This window comes from Nothobranchius furzeri, chromosome 9, assembly GCF_043380555.1.
Source record: "Nothobranchius furzeri strain GRZ-AD chromosome 9, NfurGRZ-RIMD1, whole genome shotgun sequence".
Taxonomy (NCBI): domain Eukaryota; kingdom Metazoa; phylum Chordata; class Actinopteri; order Cyprinodontiformes; family Nothobranchiidae; genus Nothobranchius; species Nothobranchius furzeri.
Window position 1 is genome coordinate 57,428,643 of NC_091749.1, and position 12,999 is coordinate 57,441,641.

At 40.7% G+C, this 12,999-nt stretch overlaps 1 protein-coding gene and 1 long non-coding RNA gene across 2 annotated transcripts; one reads left to right on the forward strand and one right to left on the reverse strand.

The window, feature by feature from the left end:
- Positions 1–349: 349 nt before the first annotated feature.
- LOC107381314 (uncharacterized) lies at positions 350–7,588 on the reverse strand. The gene is made up of 3 exons (XR_001572448.3): positions 7,457–7,588; positions 555–626; positions 350–482 (listed from the first exon to the last, which is right to left on the reverse strand). It is a non-coding gene; the product is annotated as an uncharacterized lncRNA (long non-coding RNA).
- An 845-nt stretch (positions 7,589–8,433) lies between these two features.
- On the forward strand, positions 8,434–11,016 carry foxf1 (forkhead box F1). Its single transcript, XM_015952918.3, has 2 exons — positions 8,434–9,542; positions 10,313–11,016. Exons 1-2 carry the CDS (start codon positions 8,567–8,569, stop codon positions 10,474–10,476), a joined length of 1,140 nt encoding a protein of 379 aa, XP_015808404.1. The 5' UTR covers positions 8,434–8,566; the 3' UTR covers positions 10,477–11,016.
- Positions 11,017–12,999: the final 1,983 nt, after the last annotated feature.

Consider the following 12,999-nt stretch of genomic DNA (forward strand, 5'->3'; position numbering starts at 1 on the left):
CAGGATCTTGAAATGAACCCTGAAGTTGACTGGCAGCCAGTGAAGCTGGAGGAGAAGCGGGGTGATGTGGGTGTGCATGGAGGACTTGGTCAGAAGCCGAGCACAGGCATTCTGAACCACCTGTAGACGGTTCAGGGAGGTTCTGCTCAGACACGTGAAAAGAGTGTAAAGCGTGTAAATAATGTCTCTGAGAGGTAAATCACAGCTTCTCTCTCTCACCTCACCACATTTAGCAGACCGTGGCTGATTTCCTTCCTTGCGTGACTCCGGAGTGTAAACACAGGGCCAGAGTGACTCATCACTATTTCTCACTTCCATGGTCTGATATAAACAGACGAAAGGGTCAGGGGTCATTTTGGGGTGGCGTGTGGTTGATCGAGAGGAGGAGGAGGGGGGTTGCATGTCTCTCCACGAGACATCTTCCATTCTGTGAAGAATTCACGGCTTCCTGTGGCCAAAGCCGCACTCCTGCCCACTCGAGACTGGAGGAAGGAGAAAGAGAAACAGTTAGAAACAGGCAGGGAGAAGGACCGAGGGTTTGGGTGATGGATTACCTTCTGTACATCGCGGCTCTCCAGTAAAATGGAAAGAATGCAGCAAGAGATGAGCCTGTGTCTCTTCCCTCTCTGCAGGACAAGAACAAGAGTGATAGGTGGAGATGATGAGATGGAGGAATGAAGTTGAGCTTGATTGTGTGGCATCAATGAACTCCGTTCAGCCTCTTCTGGTTGGTAATTGATTTATAAGACTTTAAAATTTTGTTTATATGTCCCCGCCAACTTGTCTTTTGGAGCGATTGGCACTTTGCTAAAAATGGGACGTCCCCGATTAGCACTTTCCTCTTCTAAGTCCAGCGCCATTGCAGGCTGTAGTGAGGGTGGAAGGGAGGGATAGCCACTTCCTCTCGGGCCCCCGTCTGAAGACGCGGGCCAAACGGAGTCAAACATCAATCACTTTGCACTCCTCGAGCCTTCTCTGTGCCATTGTTATAGAGCAGACCAACGGAAAGAGGCCGGTAGCAGGTGAAAATAAAGAGCCCTTCTGACAATTACAGGGTAAGATTTCTCCCATCGTTAACGTTTACACAAGCCAGAGGGAGCTGAGCCTGACGACGAACACATATACAAATATTTAGTCGACCAAATTCTCCTGCTGACAGCGACACTTGATCACATGTAGCAGATACAGACCCGTAAAGGTGGACGCTGTTGGACAGAGGATAGCATGTAATATGGAACTCTGGCTAGCAGCAATATCACACATCATAAAAAGTGTGAAGACTTGGGCTGCAGAAACATCCCTGTCATTTAAAGCTGTAGAATTTGTCTAGTGCGTGTTCAAATTGTAGTTTTTGCCAGAAAAACATATTTTGTTGGAGACTGTTTAATTTTGTGATTCAATTGCCACAAACGTCCCAAAACAACAAACTTCTGACTCGAGCTAAAACCCAAAGATTGTGTCGCACCCCATCAGGTCCAGGCGTTGGTCCCTACAAGGACAAATGAGCTGGACAAGCCAGGAGATTATAGCTGAAAAAGTCCCAAAACTGAGACAAAAACCAGACACAAACGTAAACGTGAAACTATTTCAGAAACAGTTGTGTCGTTCTGAGTTAAATGTTTTTAAATTCATTTTAAAAATCACAAATTCTCCAGGTTTTCATCATTTTCTACACTTTGTTTAATTACGTTTACATTGAAAAAATAACAAGCTGGCTACACGCTTTAAATACAGTGAGTGCGTGGTGTTTTTGGTAGATAAAATAATCAAAAATTGTGTAAAAAGAAGGATTTATCTGTTTAAGGGGAGCGTTGTAGGAGTTGCACATTACCTCTGCTTTTGATGAACAAGATAGAAACAAGCTGATAGATTTTAATTATATTCTGCACTAATATAATTATTTCCTGTCTTTTTACTTCCTTAACATGAATTTTGTTCCATCAGGCCTAAAGAACAACACTTATGGACACGTGAAACATTTAAAACAGACTGTTTTTTTTACATCTTCTTCCTTTCAACCTGTTGATGTTTCTGCCCTTCACAACTTCATGTTCCTGTCTTCATTCGGAGCTCTCCACCATCTTTTCCTTTCTTTTCTTGGCATTTCCCTCCTCCCCTACCACATCTCCCGCAGCCTCAGTCTTCTCCTCCCTTAGGATCAGGGCCTAGACCTGGCAGAGTCTCTGTCACAAGATGCCATGCATGTGATGCTTCACTTGGACCCCCCCTCTCTGCTCAGGAAATGCTCTCAGCCTTTTTCCCACCCTGGTGTTCCGCTGCGGAGAGCTGGGCATTACAAATGAATCCAGTTACCATCCCGAAGCATTCCTGGCTGATTCCGACCGCTGCCTGCCTATGGCTTCCCACGAACAACGAGGACATGCCCCAATTTCAAATCCGCCGTAGCACTGAGTATCAAGTTGTAAAACTTCCTGGTGTGTTTACGACAGAAGAGAGGAGTTTGAGCTCCACAATAGTCAATTACCATGCCCACTCATCCTCAGTCTCTTTCATTCCATCTGTGGTTTCTCTGTAGGTGGATTTGGTTGTGCGCAGATTAAAAATAGTCAAACCGTTCCAGACAAAAACTGTGAGGGACACGGAACACACATTGCACAAATGATATCTCCCATTGTGGTGTGCTGTTTGGGAATTCTTAATTGCTTTTTCCGAAGCAGCATGCCACAGGAAAATCCCCCTTCAGAGGAAAGAAAAAAAGGGTTGGTGGGCTGTGTGTAAACACCATAGATATTATGTAAACATGCACATATAAACCCATGTTGGCCCATGTGCACCCATCAAACTGCTGTGAGGGCAGTATCAAAGGAGATAACCTGCAGCAGAACCAGTTGTGGCCTGCGTCAGCCCTCCCTGTCTCTTTTGTGTTCTCCACTGTGGTTTCTGCTTCAGCTCTCATTATTGATGTCTCTCCCTACATTAGACAGGCCATGATAGACCGACTCTGGGAGGTGTGCAGAACTGCAGGGTGGGGCACTAAACAAGCTCTCCCACTCACTGTGTGAGACCAAGCCTTCACAGTGAGGCCGAAGCACGGCAGAAGAGAAGCTAGAGCAGAAAGTAACTAAAGGAAGGGGGAAGTGTGTTTGGTTTGTTTTCTAAAGGAGCACAAATGCATTTTAGAGGCCATGAGGGCTGAAATTTACCTGCTTTCAGCTGAAAAAATGCATTTAGGTTTAATGTTGTTATAATGTTTTAAATGTGATTTTGAATCTCAAGAAGGAGCCACTGAACTCGGGAGAATGTGGGACAAACTGATAAGTAAATTTAATGAACTAAGTTGGTTTGTGTGAATATATATATATATATATATATATATATATATATATATATATATATATATATATATATATATATATATATATATATATACATATATATAGAGATATATATACATAGTTTTTTTCACACATTGGTGGAAGCATGATGTATAGCTCCATTTGATGTCACTCTAAAAATAAAAAGTACTTGAAAATGCTGTAAAAAATAACACATATATTCATCAATTATTTATTATTATTTGTGAAACTAAAAATATTTTTAAAAATTAAATTTCAATAGCTTCTCTAAATCTTTTCCAGTTGTTTTAAATCTAGCTAGGAGTTGCTTATCAACTCTCCAAAAAGATATCGGAACCTGTAAAATTTTCAAATAAATATTCTTTGTTTAATACAAAACACACGTGTGTCCTTTTTGTTGTGGTTTTCCTTATTCTTTCAATGTTTTATCAAAATCATTTCTTTATTGCTGGAGTTATAAATCTTTAGAAACACAAGTTGCCAGCATGCTGACAGCTGAGAACAGGTACCATAATCACACATTTTACTCTGCCTCATTCTGTTTTCATTTTTATTAGTGTGACATCTGACTGGCCAAATTATTATTTTTTAATTAAGAAAATAAAACAAACAGGAAAAAACTTGGGCCTTTGCACAAGCTCCAACGTGTGTTTTGCTTTCATTCATGAACTGTTTAAATGTTTCCAAAATATATAAGAAAGGTTAATTTTATGGTTAGAGCAGATTTTATTCTGGGGGAATTGGTGAGACTTTCACAAAAGGCAGGGTGTGAAGGGGCTGAGGTTCTGATGAAAAAAACATGTGTCCACATATTTTAAATATGGCATTTATTTGTATTGTTTGTAAGACATTATGGAGTAACATAATAACTGAGACCAAAATAAACAGAGATGCAGAATAAAGATTAATGCTTTTCAGTGTTGATTTTACATGAAGATGGTTTCCCAAGAGATCTGAAGTCAGTTTGATGTAAAAATATGATTTTATATATATATACATATATATATATATATATATATATATATATATATATATATATATATATATATATATATATATACACCCATATAGGGACATATGTACAAAGTCATATTTTTAACGTACAGTAATAACAAGTAAAGCATGACTCCCAGTTGTTTAATACACAGTTATTGCAGGAGGTAAATATATTTCATGGGTGTGTCGAAGCAAAATGAAAGGTGGTGCATCAGGATGAGGTAACGATTTTATAAAAATGCGTTTTGTACAACATTAAAATAAATGATTATAATTGATGTAATTTTAGAGTTAAATGCATGAAAACAGAAAATTTAAGCATTTTTGAATAAAATAACACAATACGGATTTTCCCTAAAATGCCAGGAATAAGTTTGATCGAAATCACTTAAAACATTTTAGGGAAACAGATTTGATCTGATCATTAAAGCAGCACGCTCTGGATGACCATTATTTTTAACAAGGGCAAGTGACCCATACATCGGAATTGGGTCAGGCTCAGTGGCCATCAACTCGGCTGTATGTTTGTTGTTTTAATCAATATGTAGAAGATCAGAGTTCAATTTTATTTATTTTTCGTGTCTCCACAAACATCACGACTCTACCCCGCGGTATAGGCTTATCTGATCGAGCAGAGTGTGTTACGCCATCACCGGTGGCTGACGCGGCTTCGCCGCGGCGCGCATCACGGCGGCGGAGACTTGATGCTGCGCGCAATCAGCAGTCTGTGAGCAATCCCGTCCGTTCTCCATCACATAAACAGCACTTAAACAAAAATACACACGGCCGCCTACAGCGCAGGGAAAGTGATGAGGGGGGGGGGGGGGGGGCACCCCAACATGTTCCCAGTTCAAGGGACAACATGGAGGAACTGCAGGCGACACTTAGACCCACTGGGTTTCCTGTAGGAGTGAAATTTGGTTCAGAATATTCTAAATCTGGTTGATGCTGCAAAGTGATTTAGAAATGTCAAGAAATTCAATAAGTGCATGTTTATTTACTCGCATGCGCCAAACCAAAAACCTGAGTGTGTTTGACCTATTCTGTAACCAGTAAATGCTTGTGTCATCTTGTTTAATTAATAAACATAAATGAGGAATGTTTGTCATCCAAATCATTAAAGAGCAAATCACCCCCAAATCAGCTTTTTTATTCCGGATAAACTATATAAATGCGTGTCTAATCGTGCTGCAGACACGTGTAGTCAATAGTTTAGCACTTTAGTGCATTTCAGTTAAAATTTAAATGTTCTGCTTAAAACTGTCATTGTTGTGCAGTTGTCAGGTAAAAACTCTGCACTGCAGTTGAATTTAAATCTACCACCGCTATTGGCTAAGAGGTATGCTGTGATGTAAACGGGTACATTATGATGTCACATTGCCGTTGTGAGCCTGTGTGTGTGTATTTGTTAGTGGCTCTGCCCTCTCGGTCTGCTAGGCAACATCATTTGTTGCATTTTTAAACATGAAGAAGGAGTGAAGTAAGTTTCTTGTAGGGGGTGACTTGCTCTTTAAGTTACTTTGTCAAACAAAAAAACATTCTAACCAACGACACTTTAAAATGTTTCATCTCTATTTACCAATAAGTTGATTTTCCTCCTCTAAAGGAGTTTTTGACAATTGTTCTTCAAGCATTTGTCATTATTCCATCAAATAGTTGATTCTTCAATGACCGACTGGACCATGGGGTGATTGATTTTTTTGTATACTGTCCTCCAAACACACTCAGTCTGCGGCCTCTCTTTGACCCACTGCAGACCTCTTTCACCACCCAGAAAGAAAACTGTTGACACTTTGACTCACATGTGAGAAACTTTTAGAATGATCATCTAGTTGAGATAAATCAATGACAATAATCCAGAGCTGAATATTTGATTCCGCTCTCGTGTTTTGGTAATCTCTATCTGAAGTCTGAGATGTGGGGAGAAATGTGCTGCTACGTCATGGCAAGTTCAAACAGAAAAGGTTAAAGTTGGCTTTTTTTATCAAGACTCCGAAACTAAAAGAAGAGGTCCGGAGAGCCAGCCGGGCACGTGCACCACGTGGTGTGATGGCGCATTCCACAGGATGAAGCACCTGTCAAATAATTCATGATAGGACGTCATGGAAAAGTGCATGACTTAGCTGAGACCTCGTGATCTGTCACCGAAACCCTGATTTTACTTGTCTCTTTTCACATCTACTTTGCAGATTCTTATTTTAAAAATAATTTGCTGATTCAAGTATGACATTGGGATACCAAATAATTTCTGATTTTTCACTTGAAGAGGTTATATATGAGACTTTTGTTTTTGGAAATATGCATCTTCATCGAATACAGAATAGATTACATTAAGAACATTGGCATCGGCTCTAAGAAAAAGTCCAAACGTGCCTGTCCTGCAGAAAAAGAATAATATAACATGAGGCGGCCGAGCGTGAGAGGGTAAAAGCCTTAATGGAATGAAGTCATCAGCCGTAATTAAACGCAGTGGGCAGAGAGAGAACGGGAGCGCGCCTGGCGCTGGTGCGCGCTGGGTGGTCCTGACTTCACGCGAGCGGCTGATAAAACAATACATACATTCATTTATCTGTGACTTTATCTTCTCTAAAACAGAATTTTCACGTTTCCAAGTTTGCAAATGGAAGGAAATGAGTTATCTAATTGGATTTTATTAGTTAAGTTGCATCTAGAAAGAAAATATCTGACACTGTTACATCTAATATTGACAAAAGTTTTTATGCAAAAATTTAACAATTAAAAAAGATCTGAAAGTTATGCGCACATGGAACGTCACTGCGCTGTTTTTCTTTAATGTGCATATTCTATTTATTCCCCGCTGTTGTTGTTATTCTGTATTTTAATGGAATAAAATCGGGAATCAAACGCAACCCCAGGAAAGAACAGCTGAACTCTGACGTTTTTGCATCTCCAGGGAACTATAAGCAACTACTGTCAACAGCTTTAGGACAGCTCGCTTCCAGCAGCTCTCACTCACAGCTGCATCTTAGGTAATAAAACGATCCATTGAAGCTTTTCGCACTTGAAAACTTACGCGCAACCGCCTCCGATCCATTTGAAGTCCAATCAAATCGTTGCGAGCTCCGTGCACCCATTTTATGTATAGTTTGAGATGTTCTTGAACGCATTAAAATCCACCTCACCTCTAATCCTGCTTCACTCCGCGTCCGGCTGCCTGCAGGAGTCGAGCTCAAGTCCAGTCCGAGTCTCTGCACGCACAGTCCTGCGCCTCCACCTCACTTCTCCAGCGTAAATATTAAGACTGCGTTACACAAATGGTGTTCATTTTACAAAGAGAGTGAAAGAAAACAAACAAAAAAAAGATCCAACACGCAGAGAGGTCGCGCATCAGTTTGAGTATTAGCTGATCTAGTGGGGCTTTTTGCTTGATTTTTTATTTAAAGAAGGCCAGGGAAAATGTTTACATTCTCCTGTATAAACATCCTGCCCATGGTCCTGTCTATCTTTTACAGAAATCAGGAGGCTGGTTTTAATGTGAGGACGGTGTTGTCTGTTAAAATGTTTTCAAACATTAAAAATGTGTTGTATGAAACTATTTAATGCGTTTAAGGTCTGGAGACGTGCTCATCTTGCATCAGTAATGATGCGCCCACGTTGTGACCCTATAGGGCTGCAGTTTTTTTTTTTTGATTACGCATGAGCACATGCCAGTTATGCCACTAAATTATTTATTTTAAATAAAGAAACAGAAAAAAGAAACGCAGTTATCCAAAACAAAGAAATCCAGACCAGGATCTGCATGCGTAAAAGCAAATATTTGGCGGCTGATCTTGTTCTGTGCTGTTGTCCTGTTGTTATCTGTTGCACGTGCTATATATAGTCCATATTTATGTCTTTCGTTTCTTCCTTCTTTTTTAAAATGAAAGCATTTCACAGAAAAGTGAGCGCACGCACGCAGATGTGCATGCTTGCAGCCCACCACTGGAGTAGGAGGGGACTGGGCGGGCCCCAGCGTTCGGATGACAAGACCTACAGCTTCCAATGCTCCGATGGCAACAGATAAGTAAAAAGTGAGCTCCTCGGACGCACGACAACACATCAAGTGAAGTGGAAAGCGGCTCCTGTTCTGCTCCTTGCACCAGCTCGGACGTTAAACATTTTAAGCGCTCCGGTTTCTAACTGCAGCAGGATTGATCCAAATACAGGCGCGCCTTTGAGTTTGGGTCGTTTTTTTTTTCTGGAGAGATAGTGTTTTTCATTTGAAAAATTTTCAACTGAATCTTGTCAAACTCATGACGGCAGAGGTCCAGCAGCCCCCAGCGCAGACTCCTGCTCAGAGCAGCCCGATGTCTGCTCCGGAGAAGCCGCACGGACAGACGGTGGTGATGGAAACCGCTTCATCCACAACGAAAACCAAAAAAACAAACGCGGGGATCCGACGACCAGAGAAACCTCCTTATTCATACATAGCCTTGATAGTGATGGCCATCCAGAGCTCCCCAACCAAGCGCTTGACGCTCAGTGAAATCTACCAGTTCCTGCAAAGCCGCTTCCCGTTTTTCAGAGGCTCTTATCAGGGATGGAAGAACTCCGTGCGTCACAACTTATCCCTGAACGAGTGCTTCATCAAGCTGCCCAAAGGCCTCGGTCGACCAGGGAAGGGCCACTACTGGACTATCGACCCAGCTAGTGAGTTCATGTTCGAGGAGGGCTCTTTCAGAAGGAGGCCCCGGGGTTTTAGACGCAAGTGCCAGGCGCTGAAGCCCATGTACAGCATGATGAACGGCCTGGGATTCAACCACATCCCTGAGTCTTACAACTTCCAAGGGAGCGGAGGGGGCCTCTCATGTCCGCCCAACAGCTTGTCTCTGGACGGCGGGATCGGGATGATGAACGGACACTTAGGAAACATGGACGGGATGGGTCTGTCCGGTCATTCCATGTCACACCTGTCGACTAACGGTGGACATTCCTACATGGGAAGCTGTACGGGATCCACCGGGAGCGATTATCCCCACCACGACAATTCTGCCTCCCCTCTGCTCACCAGCGGGGGAGTAATGGAGCCTCACCCCGTCTACTCGAGCTCAGCCTCGGCGTGGGCTCCAGCGCCATCGGCCTCTCTGAATAACGGAGCTTCTTACATTAAGCAGCAGCCACTGTCTCCCTGTAATCCAGGAGCGAACAGCCTGCAGCCGAGCCTGCCCACGCACTCATTAGACCAACCATACCTGCACCAGAACGGCCACGCCACCACAGACCTGCAAGGTAGGCACTTGGTTGTGTTTGAATAGAAGAAATACGCAAAATTACACAAATGAAGTCAAGAAAATATAAAAAAAATTCACATAAACAAAAATGGATTCAGTAGAAATGAGGAGGTTTAACGCAAAAATCTATTTGTGCCAAATGTGGGCCTAATAATTTATAATAATCATTTAGACTGGCATTATCTCCTTTTATGTTGCAGAAAATCTTATAATTACACCAAAATAATAAAAGTGTGTAAATTACGCCAATTGGGGAGAATTTCCAACATCAAACAGTGTTTAGATTCTCCTGGTTTGATAGAAGTGGTTTAGCCAGGACACTGTGGAGTCCTGGAGCTCTGTTGGCTATAAAAACAAGTTCGGTAGGGTCCAGCCGGCCTCGCCCCCGGGCTCGCGTGCAAGAGGGCCACTGTCAATTAACCCGCAATCCCGCCTCTCTTAGTGGCAGCCTTAAACGTGCCTGACAAATGGATTTCAGGTCTGTCAATTGGTTTAAATCAGTGAGTCAAACGCATTATTTTTATTTGCCTGAATAAAAGCGCACATTGGAATAATGCCACCGTTGGTTCCATAAATTGAACTCGATTCAAGCAGGTCTTGTTCCTCATTTGTATTTTGGAATTGATTTGTCTTATTTTTGCCAATTTCGCCCAATTACATTTTATTATTTAAACGCGTAATTCTACAACAATTTCAAGTTAGAAATCTGATCTATGAAATTATATTAGAGATTTTAAAAATTCACACCTTTTTATATTGTCCCTGCAGGGATCCCTCGGTACCATTCCCAGTCCCCCAGCATGTGCGACCGGAAGGAGTTCGTCTTCTCGTTTAACGCCATGACGTCCTCGGCCATGCACGCAACGGGAAACGGCTCCTACTACCACCACCAACAGGTCTCCTACCAGGACATCAAGCCCTGCGTCATGTGATCCGCGCCTGACGCGGACGGGCTGCACTAAACAGAACCGGAGAGTAAATGACCACTGACTGAGAGACACCTGGACAGCCGGGTGGAGAGAAACGCTCCACAGCTGTTTGACTCAGAGACAGACACGGAGGCAGCGACGCACCAAACACGATAATAATATATAATAATTCAAAACCCTTTAGTGCTTTCAGCGGGGTGAAAAGTGTCCGGACCAGAACCCAGCTGCTGTTTGGTACCACAGTCCTGCAGAGCAGATGACTCATTTCACAAGTTAATTCATTTTTGTAAAATATGCACACTCGCATTTTGTCCGTTCATGTTTTTTACTTTTATTTTTGTTAATAAATTAGACAACGTTCTTAATTTTTTTGGAGGGGGAGGGGGAGGGGGGACTATATAAACGTTAAATTCTGAAATAAACGTTGACATTATTTAGGCCTGTAAACTGTATAATGTGTAAAAATGGCACTTTTTTAAAAGCCTATAAGCGCAACTTTTTTATTTATTCTGTAGGCCTATATTTTAATTTCAGGCAACTTATTCAAGGGGTTATAAGCTTTATTGGCAATATTTGTCAGAATGCTTATTATTTGTAAAATGAACTCGAGGATATATTATAAGCACTGTGTCGTTTTGTATTTTACCTTCAGCACTGTATTACTATAGCGAGGGTTTATGTTTAGGTTTAATAAAAAAAACAATTTAAAAATAAAATAAATCTGATTTACAGTGATGTTTAAGACCACAAATCTGAGGTATTTTTCATTTTATGTAGCATTCCTAATTCCTGGTACTTTTATAGTGGAATACAACAAAAGAGCAAACAACACATATTTTTATGATAATAATAAATTGTGTTCGTCCAAAACTAATCTGTAAAATTTCATCTGTTTGACTAAAGTTGGGATCAAATCGATTTAACCGTTCTCAGCCATGCAGTTCCTATGACTTGTTTTTCAGCGTTATCAGATATTAAATTAATATAAACATTTATTTTTCCCACAGATTTTTGACTCAGTAATGTTTAAAGTATTAAATTAGACTCTTTTCTCCAAAAATCTGATTAAAAACATTTCTGCTCTCAAGAGACATAAGAAATTGTGCTGATGATTGATTCATTTGTGATGAATTGTTAATGGATTCACTCATTTGTGGAAAAGTGTTGAGATGAAGATGAGAAAACAAAAACTGATTCAAGTGATTTACAGTTTTTACAAACTCTGTATCTCCTCTAAAACACTTCACCTTGTACAGCAGTCACAACAATAAGATGCAATTAAAGGAAATAATTAAATAACGAACCTGTGAAGTCCTGAATGTTTTATCCAAAATGTCTTCTATTAAAGTTCTAAATTTAGTCATTAAAAGATCGTTTTTTTGCAGAAAATATGCTAAAAAGAATTCTCAAAGGAAAGGAAAAACCCTGCAGTCAGATTCTTCTGATGCACACTACTTTCGATGTACTTTTGGGCATTTAGTGACACATGCTCTTTGCTTACAGCTGCACATCTTGTGCATTTTGCTCTACTTGGTTCAACATTTTGCATGACCAGTGACTGAACCCCAGTAAAATACCACGGAGCTCAGGGTGAGCAGGCTCCGGAGCGCTGAAACAGAACATTAACTAACTGATGACATTTGCTGATCTTCAGAGCTCTGCTCTGATGGAAGTGCACAGCTGTTCCTAGGCTAGGCCTGGATGACAGCTCCATAAAAAGATCTGGTCCTGCACAGAGCATAGATACAGTATAGGCTCAAGTCTCGGTGGGAAAAAACTCTGACATCTGACGGACACACAGATCATCCTTTTTCCAGGTAAAATCTGTGCAGAGACACAAAAAGCTTTGAACAAAAGTCCTTTACCAGGCAGGCCAGGCTGTATTTGTGTGTCTTTTGTTTTTGTCACAGATTTTTTTCAATTAAGCTCTTGATCAGACTGAAATCAGACTCTGAAATAAGCTCAATTTGAAGTTTTATCCTGCATAAAAAAAAGGGACTCCTGTTTAAAACGAGTTTGAGTTCACACCGTGAACGAGTTAACACAAGAATCTGAAATGTCACGTATATTTTTACGTTTTTGTTTTTGGTCTAAAAGTGTAAGCTGTGTAGGCGCATCTCCAAAACATGCCCCAAATTATAATCAGGATCACAAAAAATTATGTTCTTTGTCTGAAAAATGACCAAAACACAGCCCAGATGCAACAAAAAGCTTCATCACTCTCATCTGACAGGGTGTAACATAGAACTCACTGTTATTAATAATAAAAATAGCTAATATCACCGTTTGAAGCCATATCATTGTTTTAATATAACAAAGCTTTTCTCAAGGCCCCAAAATAACAAATCAAAGGAAAACTTCTTTAAAATAAATCCTACATTTATATGTCTAATAGCAGAGACAAGGCAGGTTTCAACAATTAATAAAAATAGATTAATAATTTTATTTTCCTTCATTTTAAAGTTTACAAAGAAGATTAATCACATATAGAACACCAGCTTCTCTCCTTGGTGATGCTAAAACGAG

Bases quoted from the DNA above. Each gene is read 5' to 3' on its own strand.
- foxf1 (XM_015952918.3), top strand. From the start codon at position 8,567: ATGACGGCAGAGGTCCAGCAGCCCCCAGCGCAGACTCCTGCTCAGAGC. The intron at 9,543-10,312 runs GTAGGCACTTGG...TTGTCCCTGCAG, and splicing joins CGCCACCACAGACCTGCAAG to GGATCCCTCGGTACCATTCC.